A 25980-nucleotide genomic window follows, 5' to 3' on the forward strand; every position below is an offset into this window, starting at 1 on the left:
TTAAAAAAATCGGAATTTCAATTACGGTAATTTTTGAAATGCTCATAATTTTTAAAATAAACTTCATATATAAAAAATATTTGGCGTCCGGTTTTATACCTACTAGAAGAAGAACTAAACCAAATATAAACAAATTCGGGAACCTCACTTTTTTTTTCCTGTCCGCTTCATATGAAATGCCCCTATTTCTGATTTTATCCATCAGTGTGACGCCACCTGACCAGCGCAACATACGCATCTCCGTGGTATGCAGTTTCTGAAGATGGTTCTTATTGGTTGCCCAACATTCAGATCCGTACAAAATCGTAGGTCTTATAGCAGTTTTGTACATTTTGCCCAGGCCTTTATTTTATTTCAGAATATCTTTTGATTTAATTATAGATTAAGAACATTTACATAGTTAGGTATTAATGAACCTCTAATTTAAAGGAATGGTGCTATGAACTACGAGTAACCAGATTTTGAAAGAGAAACTAGAATTTTTTCTGATGTTCTTCAACAAACTGAGCACTATTTAATTTACCCGTCATCGTCATCATCATCATTGGCCTTTGCGTCTATTTCAGACGATTTATGGTGTAACACCGGAGAAACACCGTTTTTGGTGGCTGAATAGACCAATGCGAGACCGATATGGTCTACCACAGGCCTGACAAGAGAGATTCGCGGAAAACGGCACTGAGACGCCTTGTCGTCGTTTTTGCCTCTTGTCAGCGAGTGCGGCGAACGGCGTACCAGGTCTCATCACAAAACTAGCGACTCTCCACAACACGTTTGCGCCAATCCGTCCGCTGCTGTGCAAGCCTCTCCCAGTCTCGGTGGTCGATATGGAAGGCCATCATGCTCATTGCGCAATCTTTAAAGCGAAGCAATGGCCTCCCAACGTTGTTTTGCATTCGCAACTGCACCAAGAAGAATATTTGTATTGCCACATAAATGTATGTATTACGAAATTATTATGAAAAATTGAAACCTGTCATCATCATCATCAGACATCAAATAGTGCACACAATATAGTGACAGGACAGAGTGTTCGTCAGTCATGTCATTTCCCTAATTGTGTGTTACTTTTAAAACATGTTTTTGTACAATAGAGTTTTTAACTACTACTACTACTAGTTCCTACTATATTTTTTTACACAATTTAATTTTTTTTGCAGAATATAACTTACATACCAAGTGGCAATCATAAACTGACTGCAGTCATTATATCCATTGAAAAGCCGTTGTGGTGAAAACGCTTGAGGTTGACAATTTGCGTTTGCAAATGATGCGACAGACCCAGTAAACCGACAGTGGAACGTTTGGCCTGTGGTATAATGCGAAAAGTGAAAACGCTATGGGGTCATTCTACAGCAATCTCATTCCCCTGGCTATACCTATTCGCAAATTCCCAGGAAATTCCACTCAGCCGTTCTTTATATACTTAGATGCTAATAGGTTAGCGGAATGAGATTTTTGTAGAATGACCATCTCTCCTACTTCGGAACCCAGCCAAGATGATAATCGTGCATCGACAAACGCCAACGTCAAGAAAAAAAACCGGCCAAGTGCGAGTCGGACTCGCGCACGGAGGGTTCCGCACCATCAACAAAAAATAGAGCAAAACAAGCAAAAAACGGTCACCCATCCAAGTACTGACCGCGCCCGACGTTGCTTAACTTCGGTCAAAAATCACGTTTGTTGTATGGGAGCCCCACTTAAATCTTTATTTTATTCTGTTTTTAGTTGTTATAGCGGCAACAGAAATACATCATCTGTGAAAATTTCAACTGTCTAGCTATCACGGTTCGTGAGATACAGCCTGGTGACAGACGGGCGGACGGACGGACAGCGGAGTCTTAGTAATAGGGTCCCGTTTTTACCCTTTGGGTACGGAACCCTAAAAATATCGGGATGACAGATAGTACGAAAAGTCACGTGACTAATATACCTAAGGTTTTTTTGTTTTCTTGGCTTGTCTTCTTGATTATCTTCTTGACTAGGGCCCCAAGATCTTCACAGGTTCTTCATTTGCGGAAAAGTAGGGGCAGTAGTACTTTATGAAAAACCGAAGTCTGTATTAAGATTTTTTTTTACTTAGGTAATGTTTAACTTTTTACGTATTGTAAAACATGTATTTACCCTGGTATATTTGTATCAAACATGTTTTTTTTTCCAATGGCGTTAGTGGGAAACAAGCATACTGATCGGTTGATGTATTAGGGATAGTTACCATCGCTTATAGACGTTTGAAATCTCAGGGTAGGTAATCAAGGGATTCAATTCGCGGACTTAGATATGTATTTAGAATTTTAACAAATCGCTATCAGTTAGTAACTTGACTCTACTGACACAGTTCTACTGAAGCAAAACGGACTGATATCAACCTCCGAGATTATCTCGACCGCCTGCGGAAAATCACATCTTTACCAACTAGTATTAACAAACTTAATGTCTCTTCCATAGTTACGGCCATAGACAATCGAATAGTAAGACGCGTCAAATAGTCATAGTCATAACAGTTTTGAATGATTCACGGTTAGTTTCACTAGACTTATATCGACCGGGATATGAACCGTGATTACCTTTACCTTTTGTAAACGTGATTAACTTTGACACCTACCCTATCTTCAGTTGCCCGTGAACAAGATGCATGTAACTGCGTCGAAATATCGGGAGCTTGAAAACAATACAAAAGGTAATCACGGTTCATATCCCGGTCGATTAATAAGTCTAGTCAAAGTCATATCTATGAACAATACAGGTATTTCAAAATAAGTGTCATTTTTTGGACAGTTGCAGTACTATACAACTCCGTACATTAGGTGGAAACTAGGAATTTAAAAGCTCAACAAGATTTGAACTCGACATTACTGCCGAAGCGATCCGCAGTCATGTCGCGTTGTATTGCTGTCGCTCAGCAATACTGCAGTAGTAACGTTAGTGCAGTCTAAATCCGAACACTACCTTTAGTCTGTATCTGAATCTATGGCTAAAATATTTTGCATTACTTACTTGTTAAGTTTTGTTTTTATTTGTCTATGGTTAGAGCTAAGCTATGTTTATATTAGTTGACTCAACAATTAGGGTCTGATAACAAATTTACTTAGACCCTTCATTTTGAAGCTATAAGCTGCAGTTAAGGTATGTCTATAATTGTGATGAAGATGGTAATTTTATGGAAAGTTGAGATGCGAATACAAGAGAAATTCCAAGTTTCAAGATTCTCATGATATCCCTATTTATATTAATTTTACATAAAGTTAAGCCTCTATAACGTTTCGAGTTAGCCTGTCACTATTTTAGCCTCTTTCGCCAAAACTCTTGAAGTTAGCTTTCCAAAGACATCCTGAACTCTTAGGTGAACTAAAACTAAGATGAGGTAGGAACTTTATGGAACTAAATGTATTCAACACACTGCCCATTAACACCAATACGGCACCCATTAACGTCATAAAACTATCCATCTACCCGATTCCACTTCCTATCGTGACCGACCTGCGTGAATCTAATCCGATCGATTATGTAAAAAAAATCGAGACCAAATCGAAGAAAGTGACGACTTTATTGAGTAACATCCGTAACTTTAACATTCTCATCGCATTGAGAATCGCCTCACAGCAACCAATAGGTATACATTTCGGAACGACTGTGTCAGTCGAAGATCTGGTTACACTGGATTATTGTGACAGATGCTCGCCTAGCGGAGGTAACAACACCTCTTTTAAGTCACGATACGGAGTGATATATGGTGGGACTAGTTTTTTGCGGAAAAACGGGGAAATTTGTAAGGTTACATCAGACTCTACTTTCGGAATTGCATTTCTGTTGACGGAGTGATACGTTATGGAAAAGCGTTACATTTTCTCTACCAAAGGTACAATCTACTGAGAATAATGAGTTGAGCCAACAATGTCTACTCATTTAAAAATAAAATATTTAGTACCATTAGCATGTACCTTCTCCAAGCTTTCACGGGCATATTTTCGTCAAATTTCAAATATAGATGATGAATATTAGTCAAATTTTTCACCAGCCTTTATAAATATTCAGTTTGATAACGGAAAATGTTTTTCTACTAAGTTTTTCCAGACTTTCTATTAACTCTCTCTCACGTATTAAGTTTCTAGTAAATCTGGAGTAACCTGCATCGATACCCTTAATCGTACTAACCTTAATCGCCACCGATATACCGCTGATTACTCCAGCCATTTATGTAAACAAGTTTAATCCTAGCTAAACGATTTTAGCTTCTATTCCACTGTATTAGAGTCTAAAAGGCAGAGTTGTAGTTAGCTTTAGCTTAAAGAGGTTAATTTAGAAACAATGTAACTGTTTATCGTGCTCTTCAAATGGCGGTTATCTGCTTCATTTACCTACCTATATCTGTTATTGATTACATCTTACCAATACCTTTATTAATTGCATACATCTCGAATCCCCAGGTACCAGGTTTTTTTTGGTATCAGCTAATTCTGATTATCACTATGTATAGGGACCCCCTATACACTGCGGTAAAGATAGCATAAATTTATTTCGGTAAAAATAGTAGTTGGTTTTGGATGATTTATTTAATATTTCAAACTTTGTCGCAGAGTTGTAGGTACTAATAAAAATTAATGGTATCATACACATTGGTATCTCGTAGAATTTTAACAATTTCATCTCAAAATGTTTGCCAGCTGCCGCTAAAATGCTTCAACATTCCGACAACATGACGACCGGTCTGGCCTAGTGGGTATAGTGACCCTGCATGTGAAGCCGATGGTCCTGGGTTCGAATCCCTGTAAGGGTATTTATTTGTGTGATGAACACAAATATTTTTGTTCCTGAGTCATGGATGTTTTCTATGTATATAAGTATGTATTAACTATATAAGTATGTATATCGTCGCCTACACCCATAGTACAAGCTTTGCTTAGTTTGGGGCTAGGTTGATCTGTGTAAGATGTCCCCTAATATTTATTATTTATTTATTCCCCACGTATACATTTTCGTATCGTATTAGTTGTCGTTGAAGCACACAGACCGACGGCAATATAACAGCACCTGTAATAGGTTACGGGACCCCGACTGAGACGAATGGCTGGCCCCGATGCCGGGGATTGATCCCGACATACTGCGCGATTTAGGGGCTTCAAGTTTATTTATTTATTTTAATCTTTATTGCACAATACGTTATGTACGAATGGCAGACTTAATACCAGAAGACATTCCTACCAGTCAACCATCTGGTCAAACAGAAAAAAAAGCTTGGCGCCGGAAGAAACGATGTATAACAATAAAATTTAAAACAAAAAAAGCTACTTGCTACTTAATTACTACGAATCTTAGTTTTAGTTAAGAGACTTTTCTGTAAGGTCTTTGTAAAAGTGTAGGTCTTTTTCAAACATACGTACCTAAGTACATGGTTATCTTATAATACATGTATGTCAAAAGAATCAAGTTTTTATAGAAAACCATCGACGTGATTCGCCAAAAAGTATGAAACAGCTGATTTTTTTCGCGTTTTCGCTGTTGGCTCCGCGTAGTAAAAATAGTTAGATATGACATAACACTTTCGGAATATGGTGATTAAAAGAAATTCTGACTGTCGTTATTTCGGACCCCTTTTTGCCAAAATATTTGAAAGCAAAAATAATGTATGTTTGTGTAGAGTAAGTACTAGTAGTTCAGTTCAGCAGAGTTGAATCAAATCTCACATAAAACTTAGTGTAGGTAAGTTTAGAAACACTTTGTTTATCGGCTTTACTACGGGAGTGCGACACACGCTTGTGCGAAGTATTGTTAGTGCGACGTATGATTAGGCGATGTACGATTGTACGACATGTCATTTGTGGGAACTATTGTTCGTGCGAAACATTATTAGGCGATGCACGACTATACGATGTGCCGTTTGAGCGAATCATCGTGTGTGCGAAATATAAATCAATATAGGTAGGTTAGGTTCGTTAGGTAGCTTCAGATGCCCGAAGGGCAAAGCGCCCAAAAATAGGAGCCCCGCGAAGCGAAGCGGGGCTCCGTCTAGTTCAGTTGTGAAGGAAATGTTTTTGAGAAGAAACAGTGTAAGTACTGAGACCATGTTAAAAATAAATTACCCGTAGACCCACAACTACTGTCGTGCACTAGAAGTATTGTCGAGCCGTAATATGTCGCACAATTTAACTTCGATCAAAAATACTGCCGGACTATAGTTTGGTCGAATAGTGATATGTCGCACAATATCACTTCGCAGAATTGCAGTGTCGTTAAAAAAATTATGTCGCACAATCGTGCATCGCACACTTGAGGTCGCACTTATGTAATAATCCCTTGTTTATCTGCCTTAACTTAAAATGTTGTCATGATATGTGATCATTTCTCTTTTGCTAATCCATACTTTACTGCGGCAACTTGTAAAATACTCGCATAATACCCAAATACAACGGCATTTCTCCACGGTATGTGGGTTTGACCCCTATAAGGCCTTATTTATCTACGGGTAAGTAATCCGACGGTACGATTTGTTATTTGTATCACTAAGAACGGTATAAGTTGAGTATTTTATCTAGCGCCCTGGATACCAGGAGCCCAAGTTACGAGAAAGAGCGATTTACAAGATGTACTCGTACCTATAGGGAGGAATATCTGGGAAACCATATAAATATTCTAAAATGCGCGTTTTCCCAGAGATAGGTCCTAGCTAGATCGATTTTTCGCCCCCGAAAACCCCCATATAGCAAATTTCATCAAAATCCCCAAAATATATGTACAAGAATTGCTCGTTTAAATATATAAGGTACATTCATAATCTTGAACGATTTGATTCCTATTTTATGCAGGTAAAGCTAATGGAATACGCTATGAAATAATAAGCGTTAGTCAACGGAGTCAATAAGTTTAATTCGAAGATTTTTTAAAGTTCTATTTTTGCTACCCGTTTCATTTTACTTTTAGGTACTTTATCTATTCTATAATAAATATCTCGTATTGTTTTACATATCTAGTCTACGTAATTGGAGAAAATAATTAAAAGTATGTATCCAGATGACAGCTGACACCGTACCCAAGCTGTGTTAAAAATATTTCTGTTTCTCACCGTTTAAAAGCAAATTTTGAAACCTATGAACTGATATTCAGTAGTAGATTTTGCTGCAACTGCTTGGTATTTGCAATGACAAACTGTGACATTAATCTGTCAGCTCCCATGGCTCATATATGAGCCAGAACGCTTATGGTGACGTCATATCGTGGGATTCGACAGGTTAATGTAAAATTTATTTGAAAATATGACGTTAATAATGCCACTTCCTCACTTTGTTCTGTTCAAGTCGGTGCAAACTTAGCTGAGACCGACTCTAATGACTTGCGCCACACCGTGTACCGTAGCGGCCGGCGGCGGTCTCGCTACCAACTCCTGCGCACGACTCTATCTGCGGCTACTCGTAATTTACTTATCCGCGGCGCGCACGCCTCCGGCTCCATATTCTGCCTCGCTTTCTTACAGAAAGTCGTAAGTGTATTAAGATATTCATAGTCCCATACGACTTTGTGTAAAAACTAAAATGACGTTAGTTTTGAGTTTACGCTACGGTCCGCCATTTTTGTGAAGTAAGTGTCTTTGCGTGATCTGCGTTATTAGAAATATAGTTAATTTTGATGTTAATGTTAAATGGGCATAATGACGACACGTGTAATGTATGTTATTGACTTATTGAGGATGGAAGACTTAGACGGGTACGTTAGGTGGTCTGGCAGTTGAGCGGTTGTATGGCGCGCGCTATTCGTGTTCAAGTTGTGTACAATTAATTTGTGTCAGTTTTTATGCTAGGTGAATGATTTAAGAAATTGTGTTTTCAGTACAGCAGGTTAACCTTTTTTACTTCGGTAAAAACTCTAACTTCAAACATTCAATCGTCCAAAACAAAAAAGGCATTTTTTTTTTCAGTGCAAATCAACCTATTTAACAGACCCGTCGCTTTTTTGACGTCAAAAACACAAATATCAAATCATCAGCACGTGACTGATTCTCTCAACGCACTATTTGAAATATCTAAATCCGAAAAACACACTCATCATCAAAATCATCGAAAGCAATCCTTGACAATGCAAATCAGCCTATTTAACTAGACCTTTTGGCACTTTTTTCGCCTAAAATACCTACTACGAACAGCACTTGACCAATTCTCTCAGCGCCCCAAAAACTCAATGAAAATTAGGTAAATCTGCACACTCAGAATGCAATCATCGAAAACAAACCGAGCAAGATCACGTTCCAAGAATCGTGATAAAGCGAAGACAAATACAACAACGAATTTGTCCGTGCGTGTCGGTACTTGGTAACGGTATGCGGGTCGTGAAATATTCCGCGGCGGGAAAGATGAATATTTAATAGAATACCTACTTGAGATAACCCGTGGGAATATGAGACATAAATAAGGAATTTAGAATGAACACCATTCTAAATAAAACGAAATATCCCTAAAAAAAGTCGGATAAGGTACCTACTCCTTATCCGATCATTTGTGTCAATAGTTTTAGGTGTTTGAATTTTGACTGTTTTTTTTGGGGTTTGTATGTACTAGTATGTAGGGAGGCATGAGGTTAAAATTCAATAGATACAAGTCATAAAGTTTTAGGCATTATTAATTTTATACGCACATATACCTAATTCGCAAAAATAAATCACGTTAAAAGTTATACAGTCAACAGCAGAAAAAAGGTACCCCCCTCCCCTCCTGCATAAAAGATTGTATGCAAAGGTGCTAAGCATTTTGAAAAGTACCTACCTATATTCATGCATTGTATGTATTAAAATTTTATCATATGAGTTTATATTATAAAGTTCTTATATATAGAACAGCCCTCTTCAAGTCTATCTCTTACTTGACAAATAATTGTAGACCTATATCCACCGGAATGTGAACCGTGATTACCTTTTGTATTGTTTTCGAGCTCCCGATATTTCGACTCACTTACATGCATCTTGTTCACGGGTAACTGAAGATAGCGGGTGGGTGCCAAAGTTGTGTATCCCAGTCGATATAAGTCTAGTGAAACTAACCGTGAATCATAGTTTATCAAAACAAATAATAGTAGTTTTGCCAGTTAAATGGCAACTATCTTTGTCAAGCATTGAACTTTATCCAGCCGAGTCAGACAAAGGTTTATTACCAAGAATCATGGTGGCCCTGCTCGTGGAGGTAATATCAATGTGATTACGGTATATGTACCGCTATAGGATATCCATTCACATGATTCCGATTTTAACAAAAGGTGCCCTGAACTGCTCTGCCATTTCGCAGATACGACGGCACAGTGTCATGATATTTTCAAAAATCGATAACTTTACTTCTGCTAAAGCATTTGCAACGATTCTTTTGGTTTTTTAATGATAAAGAAACAAAGAATTTATTTTACTACTATAGCATTGTGCTGTTATAATAAAAATAATTATTAAAAATTCACAAAGTTGACCCAATGAAATAATGTCCGCGTTATAGTAGAAAACTATTTTTAATTAAAAATCTAAATCGATAACGTATCTTTTTTTTGTATTCAATTTAAAGAAGACTTAATAAGCTTTTAATTGGTACTAAACATCTTGATAGCTCACCTATGAAATTGCCGAGTAAAACTAATTCAAATTCCGATAAGAAACTTTCGAATTGCTCAATCTGCTGTGAAACTATATATTATGTTCATGATTTTTTTGTGGCTAATTTAGACACTGAAGTACTAAAATATAGTAAAAAACAGTTTAAGACACTAATAATCTTGAAATAAAATGCATAACTTATGCAATTATAACGATGATAGTAGCTATATAACTTAAAATAACAAAAGAGTATCTACGTACCTACTAAATTTTGGTGTTTTTATAATTGCCGATCACCAACAACCGAACTAACTTATAACTACACTAATACGTTTAATACATCCACCATAACACACACTTCACAACATATTAAGCACAATAAACCAATAATAACTATTAACACATAAAATTATACTGATTACAAACGTAAATAAGCCGGTAAAGTGACTTCTTCCATCTCAAAAATAAAGATGGCTACCCATTTAGGGTGGAGACACAACAGCGCGCGGTGCAGATGTTCAACAGAAATAGGAACTTTAAAATTGTAATACCTAATTAATTATTTATTTAATCGTATAATTATTTAGTTTATTCAATGTAAATAGCAAAGAGATATTAGTAAATACAAATTATAAGTAAGTAGTAAAAAAATCCCAAAACGCGTATGCAACGCGTCTAGTACACCACATGCCTTACGATATGCAGAAATGCTTTAAGCAACCACAGTTGCCGGGTTTGTACTTACAATTTACCGTCACATGTTTTGATCGCTAATCCTGTGTAATACACAGTGATTTAATACATTCTATGGTTTATTAATGTAACTTAATAATCGAACTAGTTAATGTCTATTGGTTGCTCAAGATATATTTAGTAATCTTAGAAATGTAGGGCATTCAAATAAGAAACACGTCAAGAATCTACAGAACTATTGTTTTGAAGTGATATTATTTGGTCATCAATATTAAGTAGGTCTAAAATATAGTTTTAAACTAATAGACCAATAAACGCGGAGTAGTTTAATATACATTACTAATAGAAATATCTAAATTTGAATACTTGAGGCATTTTAAAACACGCAGCAACTTTTTACACATCGCACTTCCTGAACAACTTGCAAAGTAAAATAGATAAGAAATACTGTGGTTGTGTCTATATGGTTGAAACATTTTTTAAATATTGTCACGTTGGTAGTCTGTGTTTTAAAAATTGTTTATACCGTATCTGTGCAGCCCTTCACAGATAATAAATAAAAAACCGCATACACTCCTTTTGCAACTCGAGTTGCGACGATCATTTTAGAGGTGCGCAATCTTGAAACTCTAGTTGCTGGAATCATGTGAGTGGATATTATGGTCATATTGTCCTTTGACTTTTGTTGTGATTATGAGTCACAATAGAAACCGTCTTAGTTTTCCACAGTCTAATGAAATTATAATGAAAGCAAACATAAAATGCGTGGCGTCGCTCTATAGCTTTTCAAAAACAAGATCTGATCAGATTTCTGTATTATCTTTATTTATCATTTCAGTTTATAGACAACAGAAATGTATTTTTTCAAACGCAGGGGATATTCGCATGTTGTTTTTAAATAGGAGTGTTTCATATAAATTCCATAATTTCAAATCGTTTTGACAATTCGAAAAAATAATCTGAACATACCCATGAAAAGTACTCAAAGTTCTCAGCCTGGGAATAAAATTATTGTATGAAATTCAATAACTAACCTTTTGATGTGCCAAGATCTAGATAAGAATATACATATAGCAGCAGTACAACGTATAACAGTCCCTCATTGTGACCATAAACCAGAGAAGGCACAAACGAAGAAAGGTGCCATGTCGTATTATGCCGATTTACCATTTTCTCCTATTATGGACGCAATAATACTATCCGAGAACATAAAACCCTTTTAACACCATGTTTGTGTAGCAGAATAAAGTGTTATTTCGCATTTTTGACTTGCCAATTTTGAGTTCCTCACAAAGGTGGTAAAGCTAAGCTACCTCAAAACACCTCTAGCTTTTAACACCATGTCCATATTAGCGGAGATAGGTGTTTTATCCCATTGTTTGCTATACGATTTTGACTTTTTCTACGCCAGCGATAAGACAGATTATCCCACACGTGTCTAGGATGTCTAGTAGTGCGCGCGTCGCTTTTTTGTATGAGGCGACTAGTTCCGCGTTTGACGGCACTCGTAAAATTAGCTGGCCATCGGATTGTGGTAGTAACGGGGTCCTTTTTATAGGGCTTGTCGGTTGTAGTGACATTTTTACTGCGCAGCCATACCGCATAAGTCCCCGAGTTTGACCACTAGGAGACAGGTTGCCATTTATTGATCTAACGTAGGACGTAAAGGCTCAAACGGTTGAGTTTTGTAAGAACACAATAGTTTGATTCGCAAAGAGTAGAAGTCAGAACTGATCTTTGAATTACCAATTTATGTTTCATTCGGGACTCCAAATCTCATCCTCCGTTACTTGCTACTTGCATTTTTTATTTTCTCAGATCTATTTTATAAGGCAATTAACCAAGGGAAGTATTTAAAAGATTTCATAGTAAGATCGTTGGATTTCGACATAGTTTATTTAAACGGAAAACATTAGAACGAACATCGAAAATCGAAATTTCGTTATGTGGCTCTTTACCGGTTTTGCATATCTATTTGAGCCGGTATACGCCTAAGTAAAGAAAAGAGCATACTCTCATCTTAAAGGCAATGCGCTTACAACCCATTTGGTGTTGCGGGTGTCTATGGACGACGATAATTGGGCGTTTTTTTTTTTGTTGTCCCCTCCCTACACTTTTTTTTTCAAATTTGGGATTTTTTATGTTATTTCTACTCAGAATCACGAGCTCTTTCTATCCTAATAGGAGAAAAAAGTGTCCTTAGGTTTTTATTTCCATTACGTCACCATTTTTTCATAGACTTTGTATGGCGGTCGCGGAATGGAAAGATCGAAAATGTATGGACATTTTGGGACACTTTTTTTCTCCTATTAGGATAGACAGAGCTTGTGATTCTGAGTAGAAATAACATAAAAAAACCCAAATTTGAAAAAATAGTGTAGAGGACAACAAAAAAAAAACGCCCAATTGCTTACCACCCCATCAGGCAAATCATTGATATTGATTGATATTTATTGAAATCAAATTTTACAGCATCACAGCTAACACCAACGCACTGTAAAATTATGTAGTAAAATTAAGTAATTAATAATAAATCGATTAATAAGCTACCTATTGCATGTTTGATACGCAAAAACGTAAAAAATATTCATCAGGTCGTATGCCTCCTACATGTAAAGTTTGTAATTTTATGAATAAAGGAATATGAAATATATCATAAAAAAGAAATTGAAAGTGGGAATATTACTTCCACAGCTTATCTACTCCATCACATGTCCGTCTCTCCGTCCTCAAGAAACCGCGACACTTTTAGGCATCCTAAACGTAAAGAGGGTTAAAGATAATCTGCCATACTCGGTTATCAAGTGACAATCTCACTTTCCACGCACATATCTGTAATCTGCATAGTAATATTTCAACTCGTCGGCTGACAGCGACGACCGGTCCCGTATAAATATAGACGGTGCTTTTTATAGTAAAAATGTGGTCGCATAAGTACTACCACCATTTTTAGGGTTCCGTACCTCAAAAGGAAAAATCGGAACCCTTATAGGATCACTCGTGTGTCTGTCTGTCCGTCTGTCACGGCCCATTTTCTTGGAAACTACTGGACCAATTAAGTTGAAATTTGGTACACATATGTAAATTTGTGACCCAAAGCCGGACATGTAACGTAAACAAATGAATTTTAAACATAGGGGCCAGTTATGGGAGGTAAATCAGATAATTAAAAAAACATTTTTATTTTGATTTAGGTACTCCCAAATTTACCTATAGACATTTCACTCACGTTTCACATAGAAAAATACATTGTTAAAAATTGTGTAATGTAGGTACCCTTGCTTGGAACGCGAGTCCAACTCGCACTTGGTCGGTTTTTATAAATGCAAAGTGGTCATAAAGTTTGTGTAAAATAAAATTTAATGATGAGCTGGAAAGTAAAATGAAAATGATAAAATACAAGGATAGTCATCGTTATCATCAATATGGCTTTGTAAAAAAAATACACGCGACAATACCTATAGGTACCAGACTGAACTGCCTTTAGTTTTATACCTAGAACAACTGCGATAAAGATCTTCTCAGTGCTTCAAAAAATGGAACGAAAAATTACAAGTGATAGTTAGTACTTGGAAATATGCAAACTGCGTGAGCGCACCAATCAGAGCGAGCGATCGTCAAGTTTGTACCTATCATAACAAGATCCAAATCTCAACGAATTATAACTACTCATACTACTACTACTACTACTACTACCACAGAATAAGTAATAGTATTATCATACAGAACGGCCACGCACCGCCCCGCTCCGACTCGCATTACCTCGCCCCGCGACTGACCGCGACATGAATCTGGCGGACTTCTGGCGTCCTCTCAGTAAAGCGACTTACCCACACATACACAATGACGCGTGTACAGACGTGCCGCGCACACATATAAACGCAAATGATTTTTGATGTATGGCGTGTCCGCCCTGTGCTACTACTAGGTACTAGTTTAATGAAGTTTTGATTAACCGTGTTCTTCTTTTGTTTCAGTGAACTAACACTGCTGGAAGGCATGGCAGGCTGCGGGGGGTGGAGTGAGGAGCCGATCTCCAAGGTAACATCTATAGGGCCTAATTTTTGATGAGACGTCAAGTATAACGATTTCACACATAGTATTATTATTAGGTATGTAGGGAGACTTATATCGACCGGGACAATAACAACAATCCAAAAGGTGATCACGGTTCATATACCAGTCGATATAAATCTAATGAAACTAACCGTGAATCATTCAAAACTGTTAGGCATGTAGGTATCTATCATATTGTGTAGTGCAAGTTTTACGAAGTTCTAGATAGCCAACATGAAAAGAGATTGAAAGAAATTTTGTGAAAATCCCGAGATTCACCATGCACTATGTGTAAAGTTAATTCTAGAAACTTTCCGTTGGCACTGTTAAGACACTTTTGTGTCAAATGACGGTACTGCATCATCAAAGTTAACTGTTTAAGTGTCATCTAATTCTTAGATTGGCCATTAAATTCTTAACTTCTTCTAGTTAATAGTAACGTGATCCCCATAATGTGTTTTCTTAATACATCATTTGCTTGAACGAAAGACTTCATTAAAGTACTGATCGTTATACGTTTTAACTTGTTATTGCTATCATTAATACACTAACCTATTTCAGTTAAAAGACAGAATCAGCTACCGCGAAAACCGAATTTCGCAAGTTGCGGGGATCTTTCTCTTTTACTCCAATGAAGGCGTAATTAGAGTGGCAGAGAAAAATGCCCGCAATTTGCGAAATTCGATTTTCGCGGTAGCCCCTCTGGATAGTCGACAGCATTTTGAAGAAGTATTTAGTTATTTAGGTTTTTTTTTGTAAAAACATGAACGGAAAAAGGGTTAGAACTAGTAAAAAAATGGGAACTGTGATTCATAAAATTCACACTACGGTAATCTCATATAATACAACTTAGACATTGTATGTCAGAATATTGTCACATAAAAACAAAATACATGACGAATACGGGAGTGTTTATCTTTTATTGTTTCCTACATATTTCTAAACTACAACTGGTTCAAAATAATGTAGCTTTATTAGAAAGTAACATTTTACACACAAAACTAAATACGCAAAGATAAAACCCAACATTCAATTAGTCAATATTGCATAAGTCATTTAAAGAGCTGTTTACTTAAATCCTATTTTAAAAGTAACTTTCACTAGCGTTAGAATGATTTACAAGAAGATTTATGACTGAAGTGTTTCCAGTTGGGACGACAGGGACACTTTCCAGAGACACAATACCGCACTTTGCGGGTTGCACACAATGCACACTCAACATAGACACCGCATTAGGAAGAGTTTACAAAGAGCAAGCGGTAACTACACATATTATGTGTTATTATACTTGTAAAATGCTACGAGCAGCACACCTGAGTTGTATTTTACACCGTTTTATACTATGACGGTCAGGGTATACTCCAAAAGCAATATTTTTGTATAAGTATATTTTTATTTACATTAGTACTGTGCCCTGTTTATCAAAAGCTTGTAACTTGTAATACAAGTGGAAGTCCCTTTCTAACAAAAGCTGTCAAAGGGACTTCCACTTGTATTACAAGTTACAAGCTTTTGATAAACAGCTAGGGCACTGGTCGTAATTGTGGGAGGAACTGTGATAAGCGCTCGCGCTCCCATATGGTTGTGTGGTAACCTCGGTCGTCTAATATGTTCAGTGTAGTAGTTAAGGTGGTCTGTGATGGGTTGTCTATAATGTATATGCTCTATGTTCGTGTTAATACGTTTTACTTGTTCAGCTTTTACTGCTTAGAAGTAAGTTACATTGTGTTTTTAAGATCACTGACGGAGTTTTCCGGTAGCGGCATTACTTACTTTGTTAAGGCCTGCGCAAACCAGCGGAGCGCAGCGCAAATCACTTTAAAATTATCAATGTATTTTCTTCCCTATTTCAATTACCTTCACGCATACATTTAAATGCTTTGAGACCGACCTCGGAGCATCACGGAGGATTGTTACTCCGCGGCATCGGGGAGCACGCTAGAGGATACCGCGGCTGTAGGCGCCGGCATGCCGCGGCATCCCCCGGCATGCGCTAAGGCCTCCCGAGTGCGCCGGAGTAGCGCCGGGACGACGGGGGAGAACTCGTACACACTAGTCACTAATCCCTTGTGATAGAGTACACGCGGCGGCATGCCGTGGCATCCCCCGGCCTGCGCCGAAGTGCTCCCTGTTGCGCCGGCCGCCGCTCGCGGTATCGCGGGGGATTTTACCTCGCCGGTGTGCGCTGCGCGGCATAAGTCCTCCTCGGTGATCTGCGCTGCGCTGCGCTCCGCCGGTTTGCGCAGGCCTTTACATTGTGGTCTTCATAGTTACTTAGGCCAACAGAACTACTGAGGATGAGCTGTATTGACGCTTTCAGATACAAGTCATGATATTTAATCTGTCAATACGACCAATACCGTAAAATGGGTTACTTTGAATCATGGGGTAACATTTGTCATCGATTTTTGAGGAATAGGAACTCGATTTTTGACCACGAAATTAAGAATTCTATCATGTGGTGGGCAACATTAACAGAAATAAAATTATGATGAAAGTGTTCACAAACGAATGTATTGAGGATGAAGGTACCTACTCGTAATATCATTTACACATTCATATTTATAAGAGGTTGTTGATAATTAAGTAAACACGATTCATATGTAAGGACATTTAAGGGAATTGCAAATAGGCACAAAATATGCTACATGATGCAATATATGTTAGAATAAATATAAGATACCTAATAATAGGTAAAAAGCTAGTTTTGCAAAGGAAGCCAGTAAAAACGCATCAAAAGTTCCCTGCAGCTTTTAAGACAATCATTACCAAGGATCATAAATATCTATCTCACAGAGCCTAGGCGATAAGTAAATCATATCAGTTCCGACCAATTACTCTAAGACAATACAATTAACTGACAATACAATAAGTTACGGTAAATGCGACTTCACACCTCGACAACAAAAGATGATCTTCCAATTACAATATAAGTTAGACTAATAGCTAATATCAATAAATCTAAGTCCCACCTATTGATATATTCCTTGACTTCTTCTTGTTCAATCATTTCTGGAATATCAACTTTGTTTCGCACGGAATAAAGTTGCTATTTATAACAATTGACATAACAGATTGAAGAATTATCGATTATGGGAATAAGGTAATATAAGCTATGTAAACATTTGATTTATATGATTTTTTTAAAGTCGTGAGTAGGGTTTTTCTCGAATGTGTAATGTATTCAAGTCCCACGCTCTCGATTCCTATCGGAGACGGGACTTTTTGTTATGATTGCGACACCGATTCGATCGAAACGTCGGGATTAATTTATCATATGAGAACTGGCGGTTTCGTAGCTATCTATGAATTCTATATATGAATTCTATTATAGGTAGGTACCCAACGTGATATCCGCACACCATCGTGTCGTAGTTTTGATAAACAAATTAGGTTATTTATTTTTCTCTTAATTAAATACAGTCAGCATCAAAAATAACGAATCAGACTACGCGTCAAAAGTAGGCATTTACCATCTCTGATAGCGTGACAAAAACATATAAGTCCCTGTATTTAGAACGCAAACTGTAGAGATGTATCTCTATTTGGAAAATCATTCCAAAATGGTAGATACTTTGGGTGTGTTGATAAGATAAAAGATAGTTATTTTGTTTTATCCGCTAGGTACTATTAATGCTGATTGTACATAGTAGGTAGTAGGTATCCCAGACTGACTTACCCGAGCCTGTTTTAAAGGACGACGGGTCAGAATAGCGGCATTCCCTTGTTAGACGATGTCTCATCAAAAACTACCATTACTCAGGGCGACGTAGAGTAATTGGTATCCGATTTAAGGCCGCATACCCGTGCCTTTGCGCGCGCTCCATAGTTTCGCTTGAGTTTATAGTTTTTCATAGGTGTGTACTACTAACTGTACTCAACCCTGTATCTCCACCCGCCTGGAGATATGGTATAATATCTCGTTTACGGAGGGAACGGGATTAATTTTTATAATTAGAAATTGACTCTCTTAATAGCGCCGTTCCATAGAACAAGAGCTGGGTGTATTGGGGATGGGGTGGGAGGGGGCTAAAGCTGCCCAGTAAATACCGGAGTCAGTGGAAGAAAAAGATTCGAGCCCTACATCCCAGCAGGGGGTAACAGGATGGAAAGAAGAAGAAGAGATGGAGGTCTAAAAAGTCACTTTCTAATAATAATAATTAATAAATCCCGCGCAGACAAAGTTGCAGGCAATTCTCAATAATACAGGGATTTATTTGAGCGACATGAACCGCCTCACTTGCATGGACTATTTGACGAATTGGCTATACATTTTATATCATTTCTGGATATTTAATATAAGTCTTGTACTTGTAGATAACCGAGAATGCCATCAAAATCTACTACTAATATAATAATACGAGTATATCTAAACCCAGGCCCGTCAGCAGCAGGCAGGCCAGCGTAGTGAAACAGTTAATCACACTGACAATTGTCGCCTGACATTGACAATTCATCGTACCTTGCTGGTCCAACAAGTAAGCAATACTTACCGCTGTGTACTGGTCTTTACTTACCAACCAAGAAATCAACAGCGAATTGTCACTGTGAATTGTCAATTGTCATGTTGATAAATAGACGACTATCTCGTTTATTGCAACTTGACTCCACAGAGCGCCGTCGCCTTAAGTCGTGCTACGGCAAATTACAGCTGATTTGCTGTTCCATTGTGCTGCATTCTGAAACCGCCACTGTCTATTTATTCATCATCATCTGTCCCAAGACTCGCAAGGCGTCCACTGCTGGACGTAGACCCCTAAGCATCTTGTTTTTCTGCGATCTTAACAAGATTTTTGGTATGGTAGATACAGTTACCTTATCTTATCTTACGTTGTTCGGTGGCCTTTGTGGATACACTTCGACCCATAGGGAACTTTTCTGCAACTACCCCCTAGGAAAGACCCGTCAACTACTCAAGAGCTTTTCCCACCATCTCCATGTAGATACAGTTAGTAGTGGGGTGTCTCCTGCTGCATCCATCGAATGCTATTCAAGAATCTTTATCCCCAAATCCCTACTAATACTATAAACACGAATGCAACTCTGGCCGACTGTCTGCTCTTCACGCAAAGCGACTTAGATGAAATGTAGTATTGAGATAATTTGATGAGGAAGACTTAAGCAAATCGATCGGGATATGAACCGTGATTACCTTTTGTATTGTTTTCGAGCTCCCGATATTTCGACGCAGTTACATGCATCTTGTTCACGGGTAACTGAAGATAGCGGGGTGGCGGGTGGGTCGATATAAGTCTAGTGAAACTAACCGTGAATAATTCAAAACTGTTACTGATGAGGAAGGCATATTAGGATAGTTTTTGTCAGTAAGTAATCATAGTCATCAACATCCCACGCAGACGCAGTCGCGAGCAGAAGATAGTTAAATAATGTATAATTTAACATTTATACCTCAGCGGCCATTGCATTGCTTCTACGCGAACACAAAATAGACAAAAATCTTAAAACACTTCTTGTTTCCTATTAAGATCGCAGTAGCTTGATTAACAAGTGAAACTCCCGTGAATGTCTTTGAAGTCCACGTTTATGGTCACGAGACATCAACATAGTAACGACGGAATGTGAAAAATGCAGGTTCTCGCCTTACCCTGGACAAACGAGTCCGACTCCGTGAATATTTATAGCGTGAATAAACACTTAATTAAGTGAAAATTGCCGCATCTTAGTACTTTCCTGATTGCATCCCGAAGGAACCTAATAAAGTTGGTTTGTCTAGCTGATCTCTAAAAGTAATATAACGTTTGGTGTATGATGTGTATGAATAAAAGTGGCAGCTGACTTTCCTACACAAAAAGATAGGTACAGGGTGCCGAGCCAAGATGCCTACCGTTTACGCCCCGTAGCGAATGAAAAATTTGGAAGAGTAATAGAGAGAGATTACCATTTTGTTCGCTACAACGCAAACGATTAGCATTTTGGCTATGCACCCTGTCCTTCTTCCGCTTCTCCACTGAAAAGCGAATGTTGATCATTAAACATTTTTTTGTTATTCATAAGTAATATGTAGGTATGTACTATGTACATCGCCTTTGATATTTCATAGGTAAGTAAATAAGTTTCTAAAACCTTCAGGTTTAGAACTAACCTTTGGTTTGAAAGTCACATACAGGCTGTTTCCTTTAACAGGAGCAATAAATTAAACTGTAGGCTGTACTCCTCAAATTGACCAACATTTGTTAAGCGACTTTTAAAAATAATTTATGTTTTGATTTTTATTATACTTTAAAGTTTATTCTAAGACGCGATGTATTTCAGTTAATGCTTAAAGCGTGACAGGCAACGTCAAAGACGCTGATTAGTGATTACAGCGTACCTACATTGAAAATTTATTTTGTGTGAAAAAGAGAAAATCTTAAGATTTCATAATGTTTAAAAGTTGTTAGTCAAAAGTTATATATATCGTTTGAGAAATACAATTATATGGTTTAATTATTTGCTCGTGTTAGGTACATGAAATTCTACTATCACTGCTTGTTTCAACAGTAACATAAAATGCTAAAGCCATAGCATCCACACTAATTCGAGCCGTTACCGCAAATTGGATAGTTTAATGGCTTATTACACAGTATCACATCAGAGAAATTCACTCGTCCACTTTTACAATAATTCGCACTATTTAGTAATTACGTACATATCACCGACCCTGTGGTTTGGTTTAATTAAATTAATTAAATGCCTGCTTTTAATTGCCGTGGTGAGAATTCTGCGGCCACCGCGGTTACAACAAGTATGGCACAGTAGATATTTTACTAACAGTAGCGCTTCTTGTTATCTTAGCGGCTTCCTGGCTACATCCTGGGGGCTTAGTCAATATGACAATCGTACATCGGCAAACGCCAAACGAAAATCTAAATTGTATGTGAATGACGGATGCTACGAAAAGTCACGTGACTATCTCTGTACATGATTAAAGTTTCGATTGGGGTCTCGTTAATTCTCATCTTGGCTAAGTCATCTTAAATTATCGTAAAATACGCTTGTTTCTAATTCTATAGTTATAGGTACTTCAAATCTAGAGCACCAAAACCTTTTTGGATTCACCCATCACCGAAAAAGGCTTTAAATCTACTTTGCAACTTACCAGTTTTAGGACTGAAATGAAGCATGAGAATCGTCAACCCTTTTGCGTAATTAATATAAAATAGAATGGGAATAAGTCTTATTCTCGTCAGTAGACCACTAAACAGTAAAATAAGTTAATTGTATGTTATCAATTTACGTTGCTGTATACAAAATATACCAGTAAGTAAGTACATACCTAACTTGATAAAAAATATGGACCATTGTTTACTCAGAAGTGTAGCAGCATCTGACACGCACGTCAATAAATCATGACTTTAATAGAGATATGTTGCGACACGCATACGCGGTTATGTCAAAGCTTCGAACACGTAACAGCTTCGAGACAACGGGGTGTTGGGGGTCTAACGCCATTGCGTTTATAAGGGTTGGACGTAGTATTAGGGAGAAGACCTCTGAAGCTCGCGAGGGGTCGTGTGCAAATGATGGCTATCCAGCATGGTAACGCGGCAAGTGTGACGGGCACCTTTGCACCCGGTACAGCTCGCGGAGGTCTGTTAGAATAAGTTCTTGTATTTAGTTAGATAAATTTAAGTTATTGATATAAGTTATGGGTGTGTGTGAACTGTCATAGTTATATGTTAATTTTAATGTGTGTATTTTATTGCTTATTATGTTTGTACACGTTACTTAATTCAAAGTATGTTTAATCCTATTTTTACGTCGTCAATAATCGCGTATAACGCATCAATCATGAGTTCATGACGATGCCGTACTGTTTATACACTTCACACTGCGTTCCTACTTGTTGCTTCTATTATGAAGCGGTTCTTATGTATTTGTTCTTCCCGTGCGTTCAACTCGGAACTACGAGTATAACGGATGGGTAACAATTTGAACATACCGAGGAAATCAACGGTGGATTCCTTCGTTGTAATACTGTTGTTATTTATGTCATACATGTAAGAGTAAACAACATCCTTAATTAATCTTTGGAATTGACGGCGTTAACAATCCTGTTGTACACTCTTATGGTGGGCATCTTAAGCTTGATTTGTAAGCAGCAGTTCTATCTGGCTCCCCTACACGAATAGGTGACAATCCTTGTGAGTATACGCTACGTAGGGGTTAGTTACTTCATGTATATTTTAGAAATTCCTGATAAAGAATATTTATCCTGTTTTTTTTTTCTTAGCGTTTCGAAAAAAACTTATGAGATCGCACGGAACACTTATGGGATCACTTCGGTCTTGTTTTTTTCGGGTATAGTAAGGTTTTCATTCGATCTTATAAGTATAGAGAAGTAAGAAAACGTCCACATATTATGGACTAATCTTAGAATTAATGGGTGTCCGAATTTACATACTATGCCTGCCATTTTATGCTTGCTTAGTCTGACCGCACAATTAAACAAGAAAATAATAAAATGCATTTTAATCGCAATTCGATGTTTTCTCTATCTTATTAAGAACAGGTGCAGTTAACAAGGGAACTACAGATTAGTTCCATGTAACTAGATTTCTGTACGATTTTAAACTTTAACACTTAAGACTCTCATAGCTTTTTCTAGAAAATTCGATCGTTATCTTATTAGTAGACCCCTAAATGGAGGCGGTGTCCCGTGACGATACAAACGGCTGCACTAATGCAAGAAGGGTCACTTTTGGAGTAATAAACTCACGAAGCGTGTAAAGAAAGAAATTTATTGGGTTTTAACAGAAATGTATGGCGTAATAACTAGGAGTTCTTGCAGTGCAGAGTGGCTTCTGTATAAATGTTAGGTAGGTACGTAGTAATAAAGGGGCGCGCACTGCGTAATGCATATCACACTCATGTTGCATTTACTTTCGGAAATTGTTCGACAATTTGCTAAATAAATAACTTGCAGGTTATTGTATACGAGAGATGAGATACACCACAGATTATTTCAAAATAAGTTTTTGTCAAAAATTTCATTTTTGGTACAAGCTTTTATCGCTGACTGTACTTTTCTTACGGCAGACAACTAATACTCATCGAGACAATTCTAAAAACCCCTAACAAAATTATGTCGCGTTGTTTCATCACAGAGTTCCTATGGCCACCTCCTGTCTCCATCATCAGATCAGCTCGATGATACCATAATATTGCATTGTCACCCGACTTACATGTGTATGCAAAATTTCAGCTCAATCGGAAACCGGGAAGTGGATCAAATTTAACTTGCAAGATTCCATTACATGTTAGTTACATAAAGGTCGACCTAACAAAAGCTTGTTAAAAAAATGTAGATCGCACTATTCAAATTTTTGGTCTCACATAATAAGTTAATATCTGGGTGACCGAGCTTCGCTCGGAAAATATATAAAAACTCGAAAATGCGCGTTTTCTCAGAGATAAGACCTAGCTAGATCGATTTTTCGTCGAAATCGTTAGAGCCGTTTCCAAGATCCCCGAAATATATATATATATATATATATATTTAGGGGATATATTAACAAGAAATAAACAAGAATTGCTCGTTTAAAGGTATTAATTAATATATTGGATTTCTATATCCGAATCTAAAGAGGAGACGGCTTAAAATTGAAATTAATTTTCAAATGACACCCAACAAGTTTCTGATGTGTTCTATCTTAATACCTACCTAGATCGAAGTCATTTTGGCACTGACATCGCATCATTTCTCATTAGGAGCAGCATCTAAAGGGGCCCACTGATTATCTGTCCGCCGGACGATATCAGCCGCTCTGTTGTTCGGAACTGTCACCTTTTGCGTTTAACTGACAAGCCGGCGAATGAATGATTACCAGAATCATGTGTGTACTTATATAGGTACTCGTACGCATATTATTGTCATACCACTAGTGTATTTTTAAGGTAGAAGATAGTTCAAAGCCTAAATGCAATCTTTTTAATGTGATGTTTTCTATTTGTTATACAAACTTCATAACATTATTTCACTCCACAAAACTTGACAAATCGCAGCCCATTCAAAACACGAAAATAAAGTCATAAACCCAAATAAATGGATTCACAGACTACTTTATTATGACAAATTGTTTTCGGACCCCAGATAAGAATCGGCCTTTCTCTCAACCCATCCACTGTTATTAAAGTACGGTGAATATAGGTATAATTAAATACGTCTTAGTATGAGCTTCCGGTGAAAAATCGCTTTTTGCTCTAGGGATTTGTGAGATAGAGAGGTTCTGTAGCTTTTTTTTATGTTTTAATAAGAGAAACATTTTCTTTTTGCGGCAAGATAAACAATACAAGTTTTTTTTTGTTCCAGTGTTTCTCTGGGTAAGTGAAATACCTCTATAAGTGAGACAAATCTGCTCGTCCCTTGAAGTCTCACTTATCCAGGTTTCAGTGTATTTGTTTAAAAATGAACTTTAATAGTTGCTATATAGGGCTGCGCATGCGGTAAAGGGTTATATAAGTAGATACCTAAGTTTAAGTTACCTATCAACTACCTAGCTTGCATATACATAAAGGAGCCTCGTCTGCCAACAAACCACTCTGTGGTTTGGCAGAAGAATATATGTAATTAGTTGTAAGCAAGATCTCTGAATAAACGTTTTATTTTTTTTTCTTACCCCATGTAAACTTAAATAAAATTAAAGAAGACGCTATTTAATTTGTTCTTATAAATAAAGGCAGTAGAATCCAAAATAAATTGAAAGAAAAACAGCATAAACTATATTACAGCACTAAGGATGCATCCACTTAAATGTTTAATGCATTTCAAATAGCAAAAACAAGAAACCAGCGTGGTTATAATTCTAATTGGCTCTGCTCGTAAAATATATAATACTTATAAACAGTCTGATGAGTGTTTAAGTATTGACTGATTGAATTTATGTTATTGCTTTCTACCTTTACCGTTACGACCTTACCCCCTTATTCATAAAACTTAGTACCTAAACCTTTGTATTTTGCCTCTTTCTAACCAACACTAATTTCAAAATGGCAGATAGGGACCAACGATTATCACCGGCTTGATAGAGTTGTGTAACGTTTATAGAATATTATTTTTCACGAATGCTTGCAGCATTTTTTTTTTAACAATTTCACATTCATCCACGGAACTCTGATAATGTTCTGCTTGTTATTATATCCACTTCATTGCGCGATAGCATCAGAGGCACAACAAAAGATGTACATATTAGGTATGTACCTACCAGTGTAATCGTTGTACAAAAATTACCCAAACTAGAGCGGTAGAATAATACCGGTTACGTATCATTACGCTCATGAGCAGAAAGCGTAATACGAGTATCTATGTAGTTGCTTTATCGTTTGATAATGACAAGATTCGTTTGATCCGACGTACCTATGAAACTATAAATGTACCTAATTTGACATACTTAAATAAAAGCTTGAACCAGAAGTGAGTCATTAGTGTCAGTCACGTAAACTGAGAGTTAAGTCTACATACATTATAGGTAAACCAGAACTTTGGGAGTATTGTCAAGAGGGCGCTCGTTTTGAATTTTATATAGCAACAATTTGTATAGTGGGGACAATGGAAATTGGCAGATGATTTTTGTTTTATTCCGACAACTTTAATAACTGCGAAGTTTGATGTTTGGATATTTCTTCGGTTTTTACGCTTAAATAGCTGACTCGATTTAGATAAAATGAATAGC

General features: G+C 37.2%; 1 protein-coding gene across 4 annotated transcripts in view; it reads left to right on the plus strand.

The window, feature by feature from the left end:
- Positions 1 to 25980, plus strand: part of LOC134650969 (uncharacterized) — a 140461-nt gene that overhangs the window by 99495 nt on the left and 14986 nt on the right. For all 4 annotated transcript variants that reach the window (XM_063505929.1, XM_063505930.1, XM_063505931.1 and 1 more), the window contains one exon: positions 14230 to 14293. In XM_063505929.1, the coding sequence (XP_063361999.1) occupies positions 14230 to 14293 (64 nt within the window). The remainder of the gene's footprint in view (positions 1 to 14229; positions 14294 to 25980) is intronic.

The sequence above is a fragment of the Cydia amplana genome, chromosome 9 (genome assembly GCF_948474715.1).
Source record: "Cydia amplana chromosome 9, ilCydAmpl1.1, whole genome shotgun sequence".
NCBI lineage: Eukaryota > Metazoa > Arthropoda > Insecta > Lepidoptera > Tortricidae > Cydia > Cydia amplana.